Source organism: Pleurodeles waltl, chromosome 7 (assembly GCF_031143425.1).
Source record: "Pleurodeles waltl isolate 20211129_DDA chromosome 7, aPleWal1.hap1.20221129, whole genome shotgun sequence".
NCBI lineage: Eukaryota > Metazoa > Chordata > Amphibia > Caudata > Salamandridae > Pleurodeles > Pleurodeles waltl.
Window position 1 is genome coordinate 298,389,440 of NC_090446.1, and position 16,046 is coordinate 298,405,485.

The 16,046-nt window shown below is 46.5% G+C and overlaps 1 protein-coding gene across 1 annotated transcript in view; it reads left to right on the forward strand.

Moving 5' to 3' along the window:
- Positions 1–16,046, forward strand: part of DLGAP4 (DLG associated protein 4) — a 1,552,488-nt gene that overhangs the window by 1,258,718 nt on the left and 277,724 nt on the right. Inside the window, exon 7 of the mRNA XM_069243703.1 lies at positions 1,506–1,717. Within this exon, the coding sequence (XP_069099804.1) occupies positions 1,506–1,717 (212 nt within the window). The remainder of the gene's footprint in view (positions 1–1,505; positions 1,718–16,046) is intronic.

Here is a 16,046-nt window from a genome sequence, read left to right on the forward strand (position 1 = left end):
GCTTTGTCTGGGGAAAAACAAACTCAGGATTTAAAATGTAACAATGGTTTCTGTGTGGGGGGGTCTGTACTAATAACGTTTACTATCAAAGGAACCCTTTTAGGAAACTAGGAATAATTAAAGATTGAAAAATATGGTTCTAAGTCCATGCCTTGCAGTTTGCTGGCAGGACCAGGGTCATTCTGGTATATAGGCAACCAGACAGTGGATGAAGGGCTGGTATGTCGAGTCAGTGTATGGGCTGTTTTTTAGGGTCGAGCTTGCGTTGCATGCGCACGCGCATGCGTATCGCAGCAAGACGCTTTAGTATTTAGAAAAGGGCTCGGAGCCCTGTCAACTTCACGTCAGTGTTTTTTATTGGTTCGTGGGCTTGCCTAATAAAATCTGCTTGCTTTCATTAGTCGAAGGCACATATATGTCATGCCTTTTGCGGTGGCTAGCCCTCCTCGAGCGCAGCGACCAAGTACAGAAAACAAGCGAGGCTCGCTGTTTTCCATCGGGCTCGTGGACTTCTTTTTCTCTCATTTACGAGCACGATCTTGCTTGGCAGAAGTCGAGCGCTTTACACAGTTAATTTCACTTTTTCGGGTTATGTACATAAATGCACTTTTGCCCCATAGGTGAAAAGTAGGGTTAGGAGTTTACAACGCGATTAGCTCTAACATGAGCAAATGCGAGACCCGTTGCATTGTAAATGCTTGTTTGCTGTTGTGAGCCTGTTTTATGCTCTAGTGGTCTGTTTTTATTTTACGGATGGTTTATCTATTGCCACAACCACTGCCTGCAGCAAGTACAAATATTTGCCTTCTCCCATATCTTGCAAAACATCTATACAGCTTGTCTTTGCGTGTTGAAAACTGTGCTGATTTGTAGGTGTGGACCACTTTTTAAGCTATTTGAATCGCTAATTGGGACTACCTTTAGTTTGGTGACCGGGCCTATGTTGGGCCCCAGTCTGACCCATGGCACGTCTTTGATGCTGGTTCGTAGCTCAGTGTGCTATACTAGAAGGATGATAACTTTTCATCTCTGTGGATATGCTCACAGCAGGCACATGAACCCTGTATGCTGCTTTATGAGTGAAACTTGTGACCAGACAAAATGCTGATTTATCCAAAAAGTGCATTAACCACTAGACCTATGTTGCCTTTTTATTGTTATTGCTAGGAACACAGAGGTGTCTGCAGAGGTGCTCTGTGTGAAATTTAGTAAGTCGGAACATGTGATTTACTGTCACATTTTTCCTTGTTGACAATTTATTTGTTCCAGGTTTTTTTTTAAATATAATATATGTTGATTGGCAGGCTCATCTTTTCATGACTCCCCCCCCCCCCCCCCCCCCCCCAGGACTCTGCACACTTTCTTCTGTCACACCTTGACACCTAATTTATGGGTTCCTAGAGTAAACGTCTTCCATTCCCCACACTACCATATATTTAGTGCCAAGGAAACCTGATCTCTTTTGAACAGGTTTAATAATGGTGTACCTCGTCTATGTTTTTCAGGTGCCATCGGGGGATTGGAACAACACGTTAATTCAGGACAGCGAAATACCATGCCGGCGTATGCGGAGCGGCAGCTACATCAAAGCCATGGGGGACGATGACAGCGAGGACTCGGAGGGCAGTCCCAAGCCATCTCCGAAGACCGCAGCTCGAAGGCAGAGTTACCTCAAAGCCACACAGCAGTCTCTAGGCGAGCAGAGCATCACCCACAGGTAAAAACTCACCAAAGGTCTTTTCTGTGTCGGTAGCATAATGGTCTGCTGTGCACAAATTATTTGTGTGGCTTCTTTTAAATGCACTCGATATTATTTTTCCTCCTTTCATTGTTTTCAGGTTTGATGTGTGTAGTGCTTGCTCCTTTCATGGCAAACACTTTGGGCCTGATTCTAACTTTGGAGGACGGTGTTAAACCGTCCCAAAAGTGGCGGATATACCACCTACCGTATTACGAGTTCCATAGGATATAATGGACTCGTAATACGGTAGGTGGTATATCCGCCACTTTTGGGACGGTTTAACACCGTCCTCCAAAGTTAGAATCAGGCCCTTTGTATCCTAAACCTACTCAAAGGGGCTTTGGATGATCCTCCTGCAACCATTGGCCATTTTTTCTCAGAACCCTTCAGCGACTGGCTTGATACATTGTTAATCACATTATGGGTCAGCCTACCTGACTATTTTAATCTCACCATGTTTCTATTGATTGTGTCTTTCCACCTCCACTGCTATGGAAGATGGACTGTTACACCTCTGAAATCGGTCCGCAAAACCATCTGATAAAAAGTTGCTTGAGAAAAAAAAAAGGTTACTTGGCCTTCTGTATCATCCATTTTTTGTTTTGCCTGTACTTTGTCATTCCTAGGGTTCCCATAAACAGGGGGTGTACAACAGCACATTGCTGCTCTGTTTCCATAGTAAAAAAAAGCTCTACACAGCATCAATTTCCAAAAGGAAAAAACATATATAACTCTTCTTAAAATTTAGTTGAAGCAACACAATTTAGAATTTGAAGGCCTAGTGCCCTTAAACGAGTTTTGAGAAATTTTTACTGCTCTGTTTATTTTGTACCAATATGATGGTTTCTGGGAATTTTAGTATAGTTTTTAACACCGGCCATTTGGGTGTCAAAACACTCACAAGGCAATGGGGTTTTACCTGAAAAGCCGAACCTCCATGCCATATGCCCACCTAGCAACCATGAACGGTGGGAGGGGAACACAAATTCTTAAGAGAAGCAGGGCCATTTATTATAAGAAATAACACCTCATAAGAGATACAAGACATAACCACCTCAGAGTTCCACGACCATATAAATTAATTCTGCTCCGGCCTGTGTGGTTCTGCAGCTTCTTGGTGATTGTATTATTTTTATAATTTATGTTCAGGGGCGTAATGCAGGGCCCACAGTAACCGCAACGTGGAGGGGCCCACACTCCACTGACTAGCGGGCAGAGGGCCCTGAGGCCCAGGCTGGCTTGCTGCTAAAAATAAAAAAAAACAGCATTAGCTGCAGCTATCGAGGCCAGATTAGTTTCCTTCCTCTGCTGTGAACATCTTCCCACAATGGGTGAATACCCCCTCCTCACTAGTTACACCATGAAACACACCTGGACTAGGCAGGTCAGGCCGGATAGAGTTTGGTGGAGTAGTGATCTGAATCAGAGGAGGCCTGAATACCAAAGCCAGAAGATGGTAATTACGTTTTTTAAGTCGAGCGCATGCGCTCTGATGTGTTGTAATCTATCTGGGCTTTTAATCATATCCATCACTCTCACTCGTTCATGGCCTTGCCTTTACAAATCCTTTGTTATCATTGGTAAATGCTTTATGTTTGTCCCTCCTTTGGACAGTTTTGTTACCTCCTTGGCCATCGACCCTTTTACATGGATAATTGCACTTTTGCCGATACTTTTGACTGCGAGTGAACTTCTTTTTCCTTTTGTGTCTCTCCTTCGCGCTCATGGCAGCCAAGGCGCCTTGAATCGGCTCACTTATGTCAACCGTTTTATTTTTCATTTCAATTTATGTGGCAAGAAAAGTCCAGTTAGACATTTACAATGCTAATAGCTCTAACTCAAGCAAACGCTGGACCCATTGCATTGCAAATGCTTGTCTGCTTTGTCTACGCTTTCTTTTAAAATCGAATGCCTTTCCTCCTTGCCTGGAAAGTGGCACCTGGGCAGTTGTTTGCTAACTTCCTTTGAGGATGTGGCCACCAGCTGGAGGCATGGTAGACAAAAACCAATTGAAGGCAGGAAATTGAAAACTCTGAGCGGGAATCTTTTTTTAGTTTGGCAAGTGCGTACATCAGGAGTTAAAATCTGATAAGTTCCAATGCAACATGGGAGCAAGTGAAGTTTGCTATTGGTGCTAAGTGAGGGGGTCAATGAAGGCTGCAGATTGTTTTTGCCAAGCAGTCTCACCTGCCTCCTACTTGCCAGTCCCTCCCATGGGATTGCTGAGTCAATATAGTGCTGGGCCAGCATCCTTAGCAATATCCCTTTCTAATCCCTCATGAATGCACTATTGAAATCAAACAGAAATCAGTATACCATGAGCACAGCTGGAACTTTTGGTAAGACATCAATCAGGAAAGTATGTTTCTTTGTGAACTGTTTCCACAGAAATAGTTGCTTTAACAGAGCCAAGTGGAAGTTTATCAAGGAACTACCACCTTGCTACAATTGTCAGGTGTATTGGACTGAAAGCCTTATAGGTCACTTCCTTACAGTAACTTTTCACGAAGTTAATTAGCTAAACGCAGTTTTCATACTGTTTGTAAGCTAAACTGACCTACACTCATGTCATCAAAGTTAACTCTCTTTTGTACTATTTCGCCCTTTGAGATTGACTTCATATTGCCTGTTTAACTCATTTTAAAGCTCATTCGCCACGTTTAGCTCATTCGTCACGGACATTCCGCCTGTCCCGCCAGTATACCGCCAGGTTTCAGCTATTGCTGACCTGGGGATTATGAGTCCCCAACCGCCAGCGTGTCCATGGCGGTAAACACCGCCATGGAAAGGCTGGTGGTAAGGGGGACTCGGGGTGCCCCTGGGGGCCCCTGCACTGCCCATGCACCTGGCATGAATAACACAGAATTGGTCAAAAGGTTGGGATAAATAACTCTATTTTCTACAAAGAGAAGTGATCAATACTCTCTTCGGAAAATCATTTCTTTACAGCTTTTATTTACATTAATTCAAGCAGGACATAGAAAAAGAGAAACAAACTCAAAGGGGCAGGATGTCCCAACCCAGCTGGAACATCGTGCCAGGAAAGTATTTACAAATTGTCAACAATTATGAAACAAATATCTAAATATACAGCAATCACAAACATAACACCAATACATTGTCTGGAAAATGTCCCAATTAAATTTCCTCCATTGGAGGTAGTGGTACCAAGATTGCTTAAACCTGTAATCCACTCAGAAGCAATGGTTGTGGATAGCTATCCCCACGTGTGCAAGACTCCACATGTGTCTCTTGTAAGCAGTAAATATCTGCCTTAAAAGTTTTTAAATCCACATATATTAATTGAGGCAATTCGAAGTCTGGTCATTTTCTATTTTTCTTTTGTTTTCCCCCCTTCCCCCCCTTTTGTTGTCCCCTCTCTCCCTTTACCACTTTTCACTTTCCTATCTAGCTGCACGGAATCTTGATTTCTCTTCTCACTTTGCTCCCCCATTCCTGTCCTTATGTTTCTCTGACTTCCCTTTTTCCTTTCCTTTCCATTTTGTTCCCCCCCTTTCTACCCCCTTCCCCCATACACTACCCTTCTCCCCAGTCTCTCTCTCATCCCCTCCCTCCTCCCCACACCACTCCCATCCACCCCCTCCCACCCCCCTAGGACTTGTCGAGAACTCCCTCCCCAAACCAGCCCCCCCCATCCTGATGAGCAGTCAGACCCCCAATGGCCTGAATGTTGGTGTCGTGCAAACGTAGGCCTATCACCCACCCACCCCCTGAGATCCCTTATCTTCTTCATGTCTCTAACCTCTATTACTTAAGCCCCATCAGATACTATTTTGCTTGGATTTCTGAGGTAAATAGTCTCACTTTCCCATTCACTACTGTTTTAAGTCTGGCAGTGGCCATCTGATAGGCTTCCCCTCCTTTGTCTAAAAATGGTTTAATGAGCTGTCGGAGCCGCCATCTCCGTTCAACAGTTATATGACAAAAACCCGGTCGGGTGAAGAAGGTAATCCCTTCCACACTATGTGGGGCATTAGGGGGAGCTTTGTCAAAAATCGCCTGTTTTAGCAAATAATTGCCAAAAAAGACCAAAATAGCTCTAGGATATTTGGGCTCTACCGATTGACCTCCCTCCCGCCGGGTTGCTGGAAACCTGTGGGTCCGCTGGACCTCATTCTCCCAGTCCCAAGTACCCAGATCCGTGAAGGCCCCCCGCAAGAGTTTGACCATATAGGTCCGTATGTCACTCCCTTCCAACCCTTCAGGTATACCCAGAAATCGCTGATTATTTCTTCTCTGCCGGTTTTCAAAGTCTTCCAGTTTCCACATGACATCCGTCAATTGATCGTCCCTTGCAGCACTCTGTTGTTTAAGGGCATTAACATCCTCTTCGACTGCCCCTATCCTTTCATCCATTGAGCACAGCTTAGCCTCAATCTCTGTACATGTCTTTGCAACCTTACGAACCGTTCCTTGCAGTCGTTTTGTAGCGACCCTTGCACGTCGACTTTCAATCCTAGTCTCTGTTTGAAGATCTTTAATTGAGTTGTATATTGACTGCAACATCCCAGAGTCGGCGCCTGCCGAGCATGTATTCATTGCCATACCTCCTGTGTTTCCTTCCATATTATTATTGGCCAACTCCTGGCCGCTTGTGGTAGGCGTATCTGTTAGTCCGATGCCAGAGTAATCCCATTTTAGAGTTCTACCTCCAGTAGATGTCGGGGCTTCAAAACCCTCTTGAGAGCCGGGCCGTGTTTTTGCACATTTCCGCTGTTGCCGTAGCTGCTGCACTGTGGGTTCATTGCTTGATGATTTATTTCCAGTCTCAGAGGTTTCACTACTGCCAGATTTGCTAAAGCTATGCTCTCCGCTACTGAGATCTGAGTCTTTTGTCAAAGAGTAAAATTTATCACTACTGTCTTTAGCCCAGTCCAAAGATTTCAAGTCTTTTTCAATTACCTTATTCCACCCTTTTGGTATCTTTTGCATTTCTTCGATGCCAACTGTGGGACTTGGAATACTCGTAGCTCCTACCCTGGTTGGGTTCTCTGATCGTTGCCCTTGAGGCTGCACTTAGAGTTGCTCCTTTCCAGTGAGAGGGCCCCACTCCTTCTCGCTTATCACTGTGCTGCTGTCTCCAATCCCTGCCAGATCCTCATTACCTTGTATAGCTTCAATAAGGGGTCCGTTGCCTTCCATAAGAGTGATCTCGCTGCAGGTATCTGACGGGATAGTTTCTACGACCATCGGATTGATTTCAGAGGGAAGGGTTATATGTGCAGGACAGCTTTCTTGTCCCCCGCCTGCTAAAAAAGACATAATAGTAGATTGGCTTTTGCTTTTCCCCCTAACCTCCACTAGGGGGGCAACACTGGCGCTTGTCTTGACCTCTTTCCCCAAACCAGACATATTTTTCCCAGTTGGTTTACCGGTGGGGCGCCTATTTACTCCAGATAGATCTCCTTTGTCTCTTCCCACACGTGTCATTTTAGATCCATCCAGCTTATCTCCGGATTTCCGAGTTATTTTGGGTGCCATACTTACTCTCAGGGCATGAGGTAGCACTCTCACAAATCCAGCGATTCCAGCTACTGCCGCTATCACATCATCTATCACCTGTTTGATCACAGTCCTTACATTCTGAGAGGAAGTGTACTGGTTCCTAAGTATGCCGGCCTGTATAGCAACCAACATTAGGGCCCCAAAACACTCGATCCTTATGTCAGCAGTTATCTTTTTCAACAACAATCTAACAGTTCAATCCCACAAGTAGCAAGGCCCCTATTGTATCAGCAAGTGATAGTCTTGAATTCTGAGTGATAGTGGCTCTGTAGATTTAATTAATGTCCCCTTCTCTTTGTTTCCCCTTTTTTTTAAAAAGACCAACTTCAGTCTCAATTTCCATGTTGCACTCCAAGTGCCAAAATATATTTCAATTTCACTTTCTTCCCTTACTTTCTGAGTAAGGAGTAGCTCGTGTAGAATACATATCACAACAGAGCTTTCATTACAATACTGATATCTGGGCTGGTGCTTAGTACTTCAATTCCCCATCCAGAGCCAAAATCTCGCTTCCCCTGCCCCCTCTTACTTGAGTTTTATTGAATACAGTCCAAAACAGCGTTGCTGGGGATTTATCCTCCTAAAGGCTTTTCCTGTCCTGCTTCAGAGTTAAAGGGAGCCATTACCAGCTTCATAGGAATCCAGCCTGCCGCCGGGGTTTGAGCCGCCCTGCTCCGAGGCGCTTTCTTACTCCGTAGAATCTCCGACACGCGGAGATTCTGTTAGCAGCTACTGCTGCCGCGATCGCCTTCACTCCCCGACGAACTCCGCTGATATATATATATATACAGATAAACAGGGGTTTCTCTCCCCCGCTTCTGTATCCCGTGTTGCTCTGTTGCGGACGTGTTGCTGACTGTGGCCTCGGGATCCCGGGTGGGCGGGGCAAACGAGCCTCACCTCGCAGTTACACGGCAGCCATGTTTGCTCCAGATATTTGTTTCATAATTGTTGACAATTTGTAAATACTTTCCTGGCACGATGTTCCAGCTGGGTTGGGACATCCTGCCCCTTTGAGTTTGTTTCTCTTTTTCTATGTCCTGATTGAATTAATGTAAACAAATGCTGTACAGAAATTATTTTCCGAAGAGAGTATTGATCACTTCTCTTTTTAGAAAATAGAGTTATTTATCCCGACCTTTGACCAATTCTGGGTTATTAATTGTTTCCTTACCCAGGTCAGGTAGGGTTTGTTGGGTAAACCTCCTGTTCGTCATATGCACCTGGCATGGGCACTGCAGGGGTCCCCAGGCCCAGCCCCATTGCGCATTTCACTGCCCGAATTACGGGAAGTGAAATGCGCGAGGGTGCTGGTGCACCCTCTGCACATCAACATTGCCACCGGCTCTATTACGAGCCGGCTTCAATGTTGATGTGACTTTTGCGCTGGGCCAGCGGAAATGGCATAATAGGGGGCCAAGCATACCGCCAGCACTGGCGATATATTGGCTCCCGTGGCTTTGGTGGTCTTTTTCCAAGAACGCCGAAGTCGTAATGAGGGCCATAGTGTCTAATAGACCATAAAATTGCTCTGTGTATATGATATTACCTATTTATATATTGCACTTTATGCACTAAATTGAGTGTTGATATTTTGCAGAGGAGTTTTTTTTTTAACCTGTTTTTTTAAAGGTATTAATTTTGATAGTAGATTTTGTGCAATTGAAGCTGAAGTGAGGATGAAGAGAGAGGCTCATGTGAAAGGAATGCTATCTAATTGAGATTCTGAAGGTTTGTTTTCATTAGCATCTGGTTCTCCATTTCTTGGCATTACAAATATTGCTCAAAAGCATTTTGTTCCTTCCTGGCTTCACAGAGGCCTTCTGTGACCATTGGTCCATGTGAACTGCAGATGGAGGTGTGGTAGATACAAAGAGAGGTGGGGGCCAGAGATGGAAAACTCGTCTGTGTTCTTTTCTGAATTAATAAATAGTATATAATCACAGGGGCGTGATATGCATAAGGCGGGGGTGGCTTATTGGTGTCTCTCTTTTCTGGAAATAATACAGACACTTTAGAAAATTAAGACTCAGCTGTGCTGCTGATACTATTAGGTGAAAACAGGCCTTTATGTGCCCTTGCAGCGCACGGGCAGGACTCTCATTAGAAGGTGTTGGGCCCCACTGAAGGTGGATGACTGACCTAGCAATGACCTGGGCTAGTGCATGATCCTGATGGTACAAGAAAGAGTTGGATTACATTTCTCTACTGCTATCTATAACATAAGTCCCTCTCAGCTTGGAGAAGTAGCCATGTTCAGATATGGATGGGGGGGGACGGGCTGGTGAAGAGTACAAGTGTCCTAGGTGTTGAAGCCTGGTGGCTCTGGCTAAGATATGGGCCCCGGCTGCTGCCTTTTCTCAAAGCGCCTCTGAATAATACGCCTGGTGCCTAATAAATGTAAGCTTTTTTCCCTACAAATCAAAGGCATGAGGCAGGACAGTGCCCTATTTCCCATACCGTTATGATCGGGATTCAGTTATGGTAATTCATGCTACAATAGATCTCAGTCTTTGAAATGTATGCTTTAAATCCAGGAGAAGTGCTGTAAGAACATGTATGGGGAAGTAGTAAACACTCTGCTGCTTGGAATCAAATCATACATTTGAGTGAGAATTGCATAGGAACTCTTACTTTTAATGAACTTTATTTGTGAATGGTTTGCCGGCTTGCTATAAGCAGCGTCGTGGAGGGGCTTCCAGCCACCTCGCGACTCCCCGGCCACTCATGGCCCCTATACAGGCACGACACTATCTACCTCTGGGGTCTTGGATGGGGCATCACTGGGGGCACACTACAGGCTGGCGAGACTAAGCGGAGCCACCGCCAAGGACTGAGCCACGATAAGTACGAATAGTACTGGTCACAAAGGCAAAATGGCATCAATGAGTTAATTCTACAGCATCAGCAGCACTCATCACTCCCCAGCCACAACTTTTTAGCTCGGAACAGAGTTGGTGGCGGAGTCACACATTGTGGGGTGGTGGTTTCTCCCCCCTCTGTTTAATTCACCCGATTCTCAGAGCGCCACAGCACCCCCCTGTTTCCTGGAAGCGGCCTATATATGGGCAGGGCTGCTAGAGCATGCTGCAAGGCATAGCTGCAGATTGCCCAATTGCTGCACCTCCTCTTGGGACGCCAAACTGTGCACTGGGGCCAGCTAGTGGATAGATTGTGACCCCAGCACATAGCACTGCTGGAAATTTGGGACCTAGTCCCTAGGGGCATATGATGCTGACATAATGCTGGTGAGTGGGGAGTCCCTGGACTTTTCTACCTCCCTGCTTTTTCCCAACCTTCTCTTGCTGATAGGCACTAGTAGCCTCCCACCTTTTTGCCTCATTGTTGTTTTCGGCGGACTGGTAGGCCTGTGTGAGGAGAGTGCCGGAGTCGTGGGGGAGTGCCCTAATCATCGGTGGTTGCTTTCCTTTTTGTTGCCCTGCCTGGAGTAGATGGTGACTAACCTGTGGACACCTTGTTTGTTCTACATTGCAGTTGTGTTTTGATGGCTGTACTCTGGACTCTGGAGGTGTGGGGGTCCAATCTGAGACATCTTGTGAGGAGTGCAAGGTGTGAGGGACGCCCCTTCCTGTGCCTGTCAGTAGTTGCCCCCCTCTGCCTTTGGAGACCACACTGGCCCCTGCCAGATTGCCTCTTCTCATCACTGAACCTGAGGAGGTGCTATATGTGGATGTGCCCTGATTGCTGGTCCTTGTAGTGGGCTGGCTCCCATTATACTGCTACACAATGGGCCACTACCAGAGACTAAAGGACAATGCCTTGACGGGTGCCTCTTAAGAGGGGGATCAAGCAGGCCACCTGAGCAGGTCCGACTTCACAAGTTGATGAAAAGTTTGACAAGCTGTTGGTGGTGATCAATGCTACTGGGGAGCTGTTGGAGGGTAAGATCAACTCCATAGAGGTGGAGGTGGGTCTTATTCGGAAGGACTCAAAGAAAATGTCAGCACAGGTTTCTGACCTTGATGATTTTGACCAGACCCTGATGCCAGAGATGGTGAGCATGGATAGCCACCTCACAAACCTGGAGGCACAAATTTGTCAACTGGAGGCCAAGCTGGATGATCAGGAGTGGAGGGCTTGTAAAATGTAACATTAGAATTGTCGGCCTGCCTGCAAAAATGGAGTGTGAGTCCATACTTGGCTTCTTGGAGGGCTGATTACAGGAGGTTGTGGCCCCGGGGGGTCTATCCCTGTTCTATACATTTGAACATGCACATAGGCTCCGTGCTCGGCCGCCTATGCCTTGGGCCCCCCGCGTCCATTGATAGCCTGTCTACTGCATTTCCACGACAGGGACTTCCTTCTTTAGCAGGAGTGCAGTCGTGGGCTCCTTGCTGTAGAGAATGCTAGGGCCTTCCTCTACCCAGACTTTACCATTCAAGTTTAGAATTGGAGGGCCTCCTTCACTGCTGTGAAGAACAGGCTCCAGGAGCTGGGTTTGCTTTATGATCTGACGGAGGGGAATACACTTTCACAGACCATGCAACAGTGTGGAACTGGCTGGAATTCTTCAATAGGATTTCAGTGCAACAGGCCCCCGCTGGAGCAGCCTGGGCTCCAGCAACCAAGGTGACAGAGATCCCACAGGCCGAGGGGTGTCCCGACCTACCAAGCAGCAGATGGCTGAGGAGCAGATGAGGGCAGTGGAGGTGGCGACCTCATTGAGATCTGGAGATTGCTCACCACCTCCTGAGTTGCAATCGCACCATGGGTCTACTTGGAGTTCAGCGAACCCAGTGATAGCAGGCCTGGAACACACTCTGTCCGGTTTTTCCAAGGCACGGCAGATGACCTCATTTGACTCTTGCCTGCGGAGTTGGTTTGCATTATGTGGACTGGATCATAACTGTGGGATTGTATTCATGGAGCTGTTGATTATCATTGTATAAATTGCTTTATTTTTCTTGCAACTGTGGAGCCAGCATTATGTGTGTTTCTCTATTGGATATTAGTTTGGTGGAGACTGTTGGGCTGGCAAGTCTCTTTCTCCTACAGAACTTTCTGTAACAGAACCTGTCAGTCCTAGTGGACAGGATGGGTGTATATCACAGTTCGGGATGGGGAATGTGGGTATTTAGTTGGTTAGTTATGGTTTTTTGTTTTGCTTTTTTTCTTTGTTGGTGTGCATGTGGTGGACAAGACACTGTGGAGTGACTGGCTGGTGGTGCTGCAGATGAGCGAATGGCAGGGGAGGCCCTGGTGTACTGACCACACACATTAATACAGCAGTGACAGACTGAATTTGAGAGATTACTTGGAATGTGCGAGGGCTGAACACAGCAGCAAAGCGTTGTGGCGTTCTTGCGTACATAAAATACAGAGGGGTGCTGAAAGCATTTTTACAAGAGATCGACTTGATGGAGACTGAGGGTAGGGCCTCTGAAAGAGGTGGAGGGAAACTTTATTATTCAGCCTTTGCTGCATTTGCAGAGGGGGGTTTTATTTGCATTAGACCTGGAGTGCCTTTACAATTGTATAAGGTAATGGTGGACCCTGAGGGATGCTACATTTTGGTGGTGGGCCGACTGGATGGATATTTATGCTCCGAACGCTGACCAACATTCCCTTCTGGCTAGCCGGACACCCTTTCTGACAGCCGCGTTGGCCTACCTGAAGATAATTGAATCAGATTTTAATTGCAGAGGACCTAGCATCTCGGGCATCACTCAGAGAGGTGATTCGTAATTACTGACTGGGGAATGCAGGAATGGCATTGTTACTTGGGGTTGAGTGGGAGGCCCTCAAGGTAGTAATACGGGAGCATTGCATCACCAATATATTGGGCATACACACCCAACTGCATGCTGAGATAAAGTAGCAGCAGGGGACACTGAATGCTTTTCCCCATACTTGGAGCAATGGTCGAAGGCAAGGCACAGTTGTTGGAGGAAAGAGATAAATTGTTAGCTTTGGTGGCCTGGATTCTCAAGGAGTAGATCAGGGAGCATGCAATACTCCAGATTCAGGATGCCGCAGGCTGGGATATGTTTCCTCAGGAAGAGATTAATGGGATATTTACGCAGTATTATCTCAAGTTGTATAGTGCGGGCACGGTGGTTGCAGAGGTGTATCTTTTGCAGTATATTTCAGACTCTTCTCCTCTGTTCTGAGCTCTGAGACCATGGGAGTGATTGGTGCTGCCATTTCTGTCCAAGAGGTGAAGGACGCTATTAAAGAGTTCGCTTGGGGAAAGGTCCCTGGGTGAGACGGGTTAGCTATTGAGTTCTATGTCACTAATGAGGCAGCCTTAGCCCCTAAGTTGATGGATGTCTGTAGTGGGGTGTTGGTACGGGGCTAACTTCCACCTTCGCTGAGTGACGCGGTGAAAGTGTCCATGCCCAAGAAAGACAAGGATCCGGGTCTGGTAGAATCCTACTCACCCCCTTTCAATGCTCAACGCGGATTAAAAAATACTGAGCAAGATTCTGGTGAACCGGATCTTACCTCAAGAGGGTAAGCTACTACACCTGGACCAGACAAGGTTCGCCCCTACTCATAGCGCTCTGTCCAATATACGCCAATCGATCCATGTTTTGGACATGTATGAGCTCTCTCATGCTGTCAATAGACATTAAGAAGGCGTTCAATTCCCTCTGCTGGGATTTCTTCTATACCACCATGATTGGGATGGACTTTGGCCTACAATGTGTTAAGTGGACCCAGTTGTTGTATACCAAACCGGTGGTGAGGGTCTGGACTGTGTCAATGATATCCAATTCCTAACCAGTCGAATGGGGCACCAGGCAGGGCTGCCCACTTTTCCTGATGGTGTTTGGTCTGGCTATGGAGTCCTTTGCGCTGACTGTACGGCAGGGAAGGTATTATCGGGGGCTACAGCATGTGGGGGATAACCTGTGTTTCTTGCAGTATGCAGACAATATGCTATTCCACATGCATGGTGAGGAACCTGACATGAAGGGATACTCGCGGCTCTGGATTCATTTGGGGAGCTCACAGGCCTCATAGTCAAATGGCATATATCTGGTGCCTACCCTCTACATCCCAACACCGAGGAGCTACTGGTCCCTCAGGCCTAACCAGCACTGCAGTGAGAGCAGACTACCATTCAATACTCTTGGGTGGCAACATGTAGAACCGTGGATCAGCGCTTTGAGGGTAATTATGGCAGGGCTATGTTAGAAATGGGTTTTCTGGTAACCAGAGTATCCACCTTGTACAAGCAGGAACACCACTTCTAGCCAGTGTAAGCTAGATATACACTTAGAGATAACCTGTGCTCACCGTCTGGTAGCTTGGCACAGAGCTGGCAGGCTTATCAAAAAGAGGCAATGTGTAAAGTATCAGGGCAACCCACCCTTACAGCAACACAATGAAAACACCTAAAAAAACTCCACACAGGGTTAGAAGTGTAGAATATATTTATCTGAGTACAATGAGAGCAAAACAACCAAAACCCAATCAATAGAAGTCGAGATTTGAATTTTTAAAGAATAAACCAAAAATAGTGCTTAGAAGTCAATAGTGCTAAAAGGTTACTTGAGGATAAACTAGACTGGGGTAAATCCAGAGTTCAGGATGACCAGGATGGAGGGCAGGCAGGGAGCAGGATTTTCGCAGATCCTGCTGCAAAAGTGCCTTGGATAGAGTAAGCGTCAACGGTGAGGAGCCCTGAAAAGGTGATGTGTTGGTTATGATCCATGCAGTCGGGTTGATGCATCAGTGTCGATCCACACAGTCAGATCCAGTGTCATCCTTGAATCGGCAATGCATTGGCACCATAGGGCACTGTGTCCGAAATGAGCGGCACCAAAGCTTGGATGCGCTGATTCTTGCAGAGAAAAAAGCTGCAAACCCACTTCCAAGGCCCAGGACTGGATTGACACCTCAGGCAAGGGTAGGATGCACAGATGTCAGAGTCCAGCAGCAAAAGCAGAGTGGCAGGCAGTATCTGATGTCCCGGAGACTGCAGGAGAACAGGGAGCAAGCCAGCACGCCCTTGGAGTCACTCTGGGTCAGATGAGAGGGTCCAGTCCTTGATCAGCTCGGTAAAGATCAGCACGGTAGCTAATAAAGGCAGAGGCAGTCCTTCATGGAAAACAATCAAGCAGTGTGGCACTTCTTGTAGCACAGCAGACCTAAATCCAGGCAGAGTTCTTCCCAGGCCTTGTAGTAGGGAGTTTTTCACTACCAGGACAAGTAAAACTTTAAAGTACATGCCCTGCCTTTTACTCACATAGCACTCTACCCTATGGGCTACCAAGGGCCTACCTTAGGGGTGGGATATATGTAATAAAAGGAGAGTTTAAGACTTGGCAAGGGGTTTTACATTTCACAACAACAAGGGACCCAGGGCCGTGAAAGGTCCAGCATACATGCCCGCACCTAACTATAACTAAAGGTGTAAATGGGAAGAGGGTGGAAACATTCTCTATGGGACTCATGCGAGACGCACAAGGGGCGTCCCCTCTGCCACTCGATTGAACTTTTTAAGCGATCAAGTTGGTCAACATTTTACATAACAGGTAGACACAACACACCTATTTAGCAAGGGGTGGATTACATAGGGATATCCATTAAACACAACCCCCTTGAGAGTAGGTTAGCTTTCTGGTCCTGAAGAATTGCCATGGTACATGTGGGACTTTAAATAGGCAAGAAACCTGAGGACATTATTCCCTTCATACACGAGTCAGAAGGATCATTGCGCCCATTTCTGACTCGCTCTGTTGCTTTTAATCATGACATGGGCTTCTGTGCAATAAACTGATTTTAGATGTAGTTGTAATTTACCTTTCCT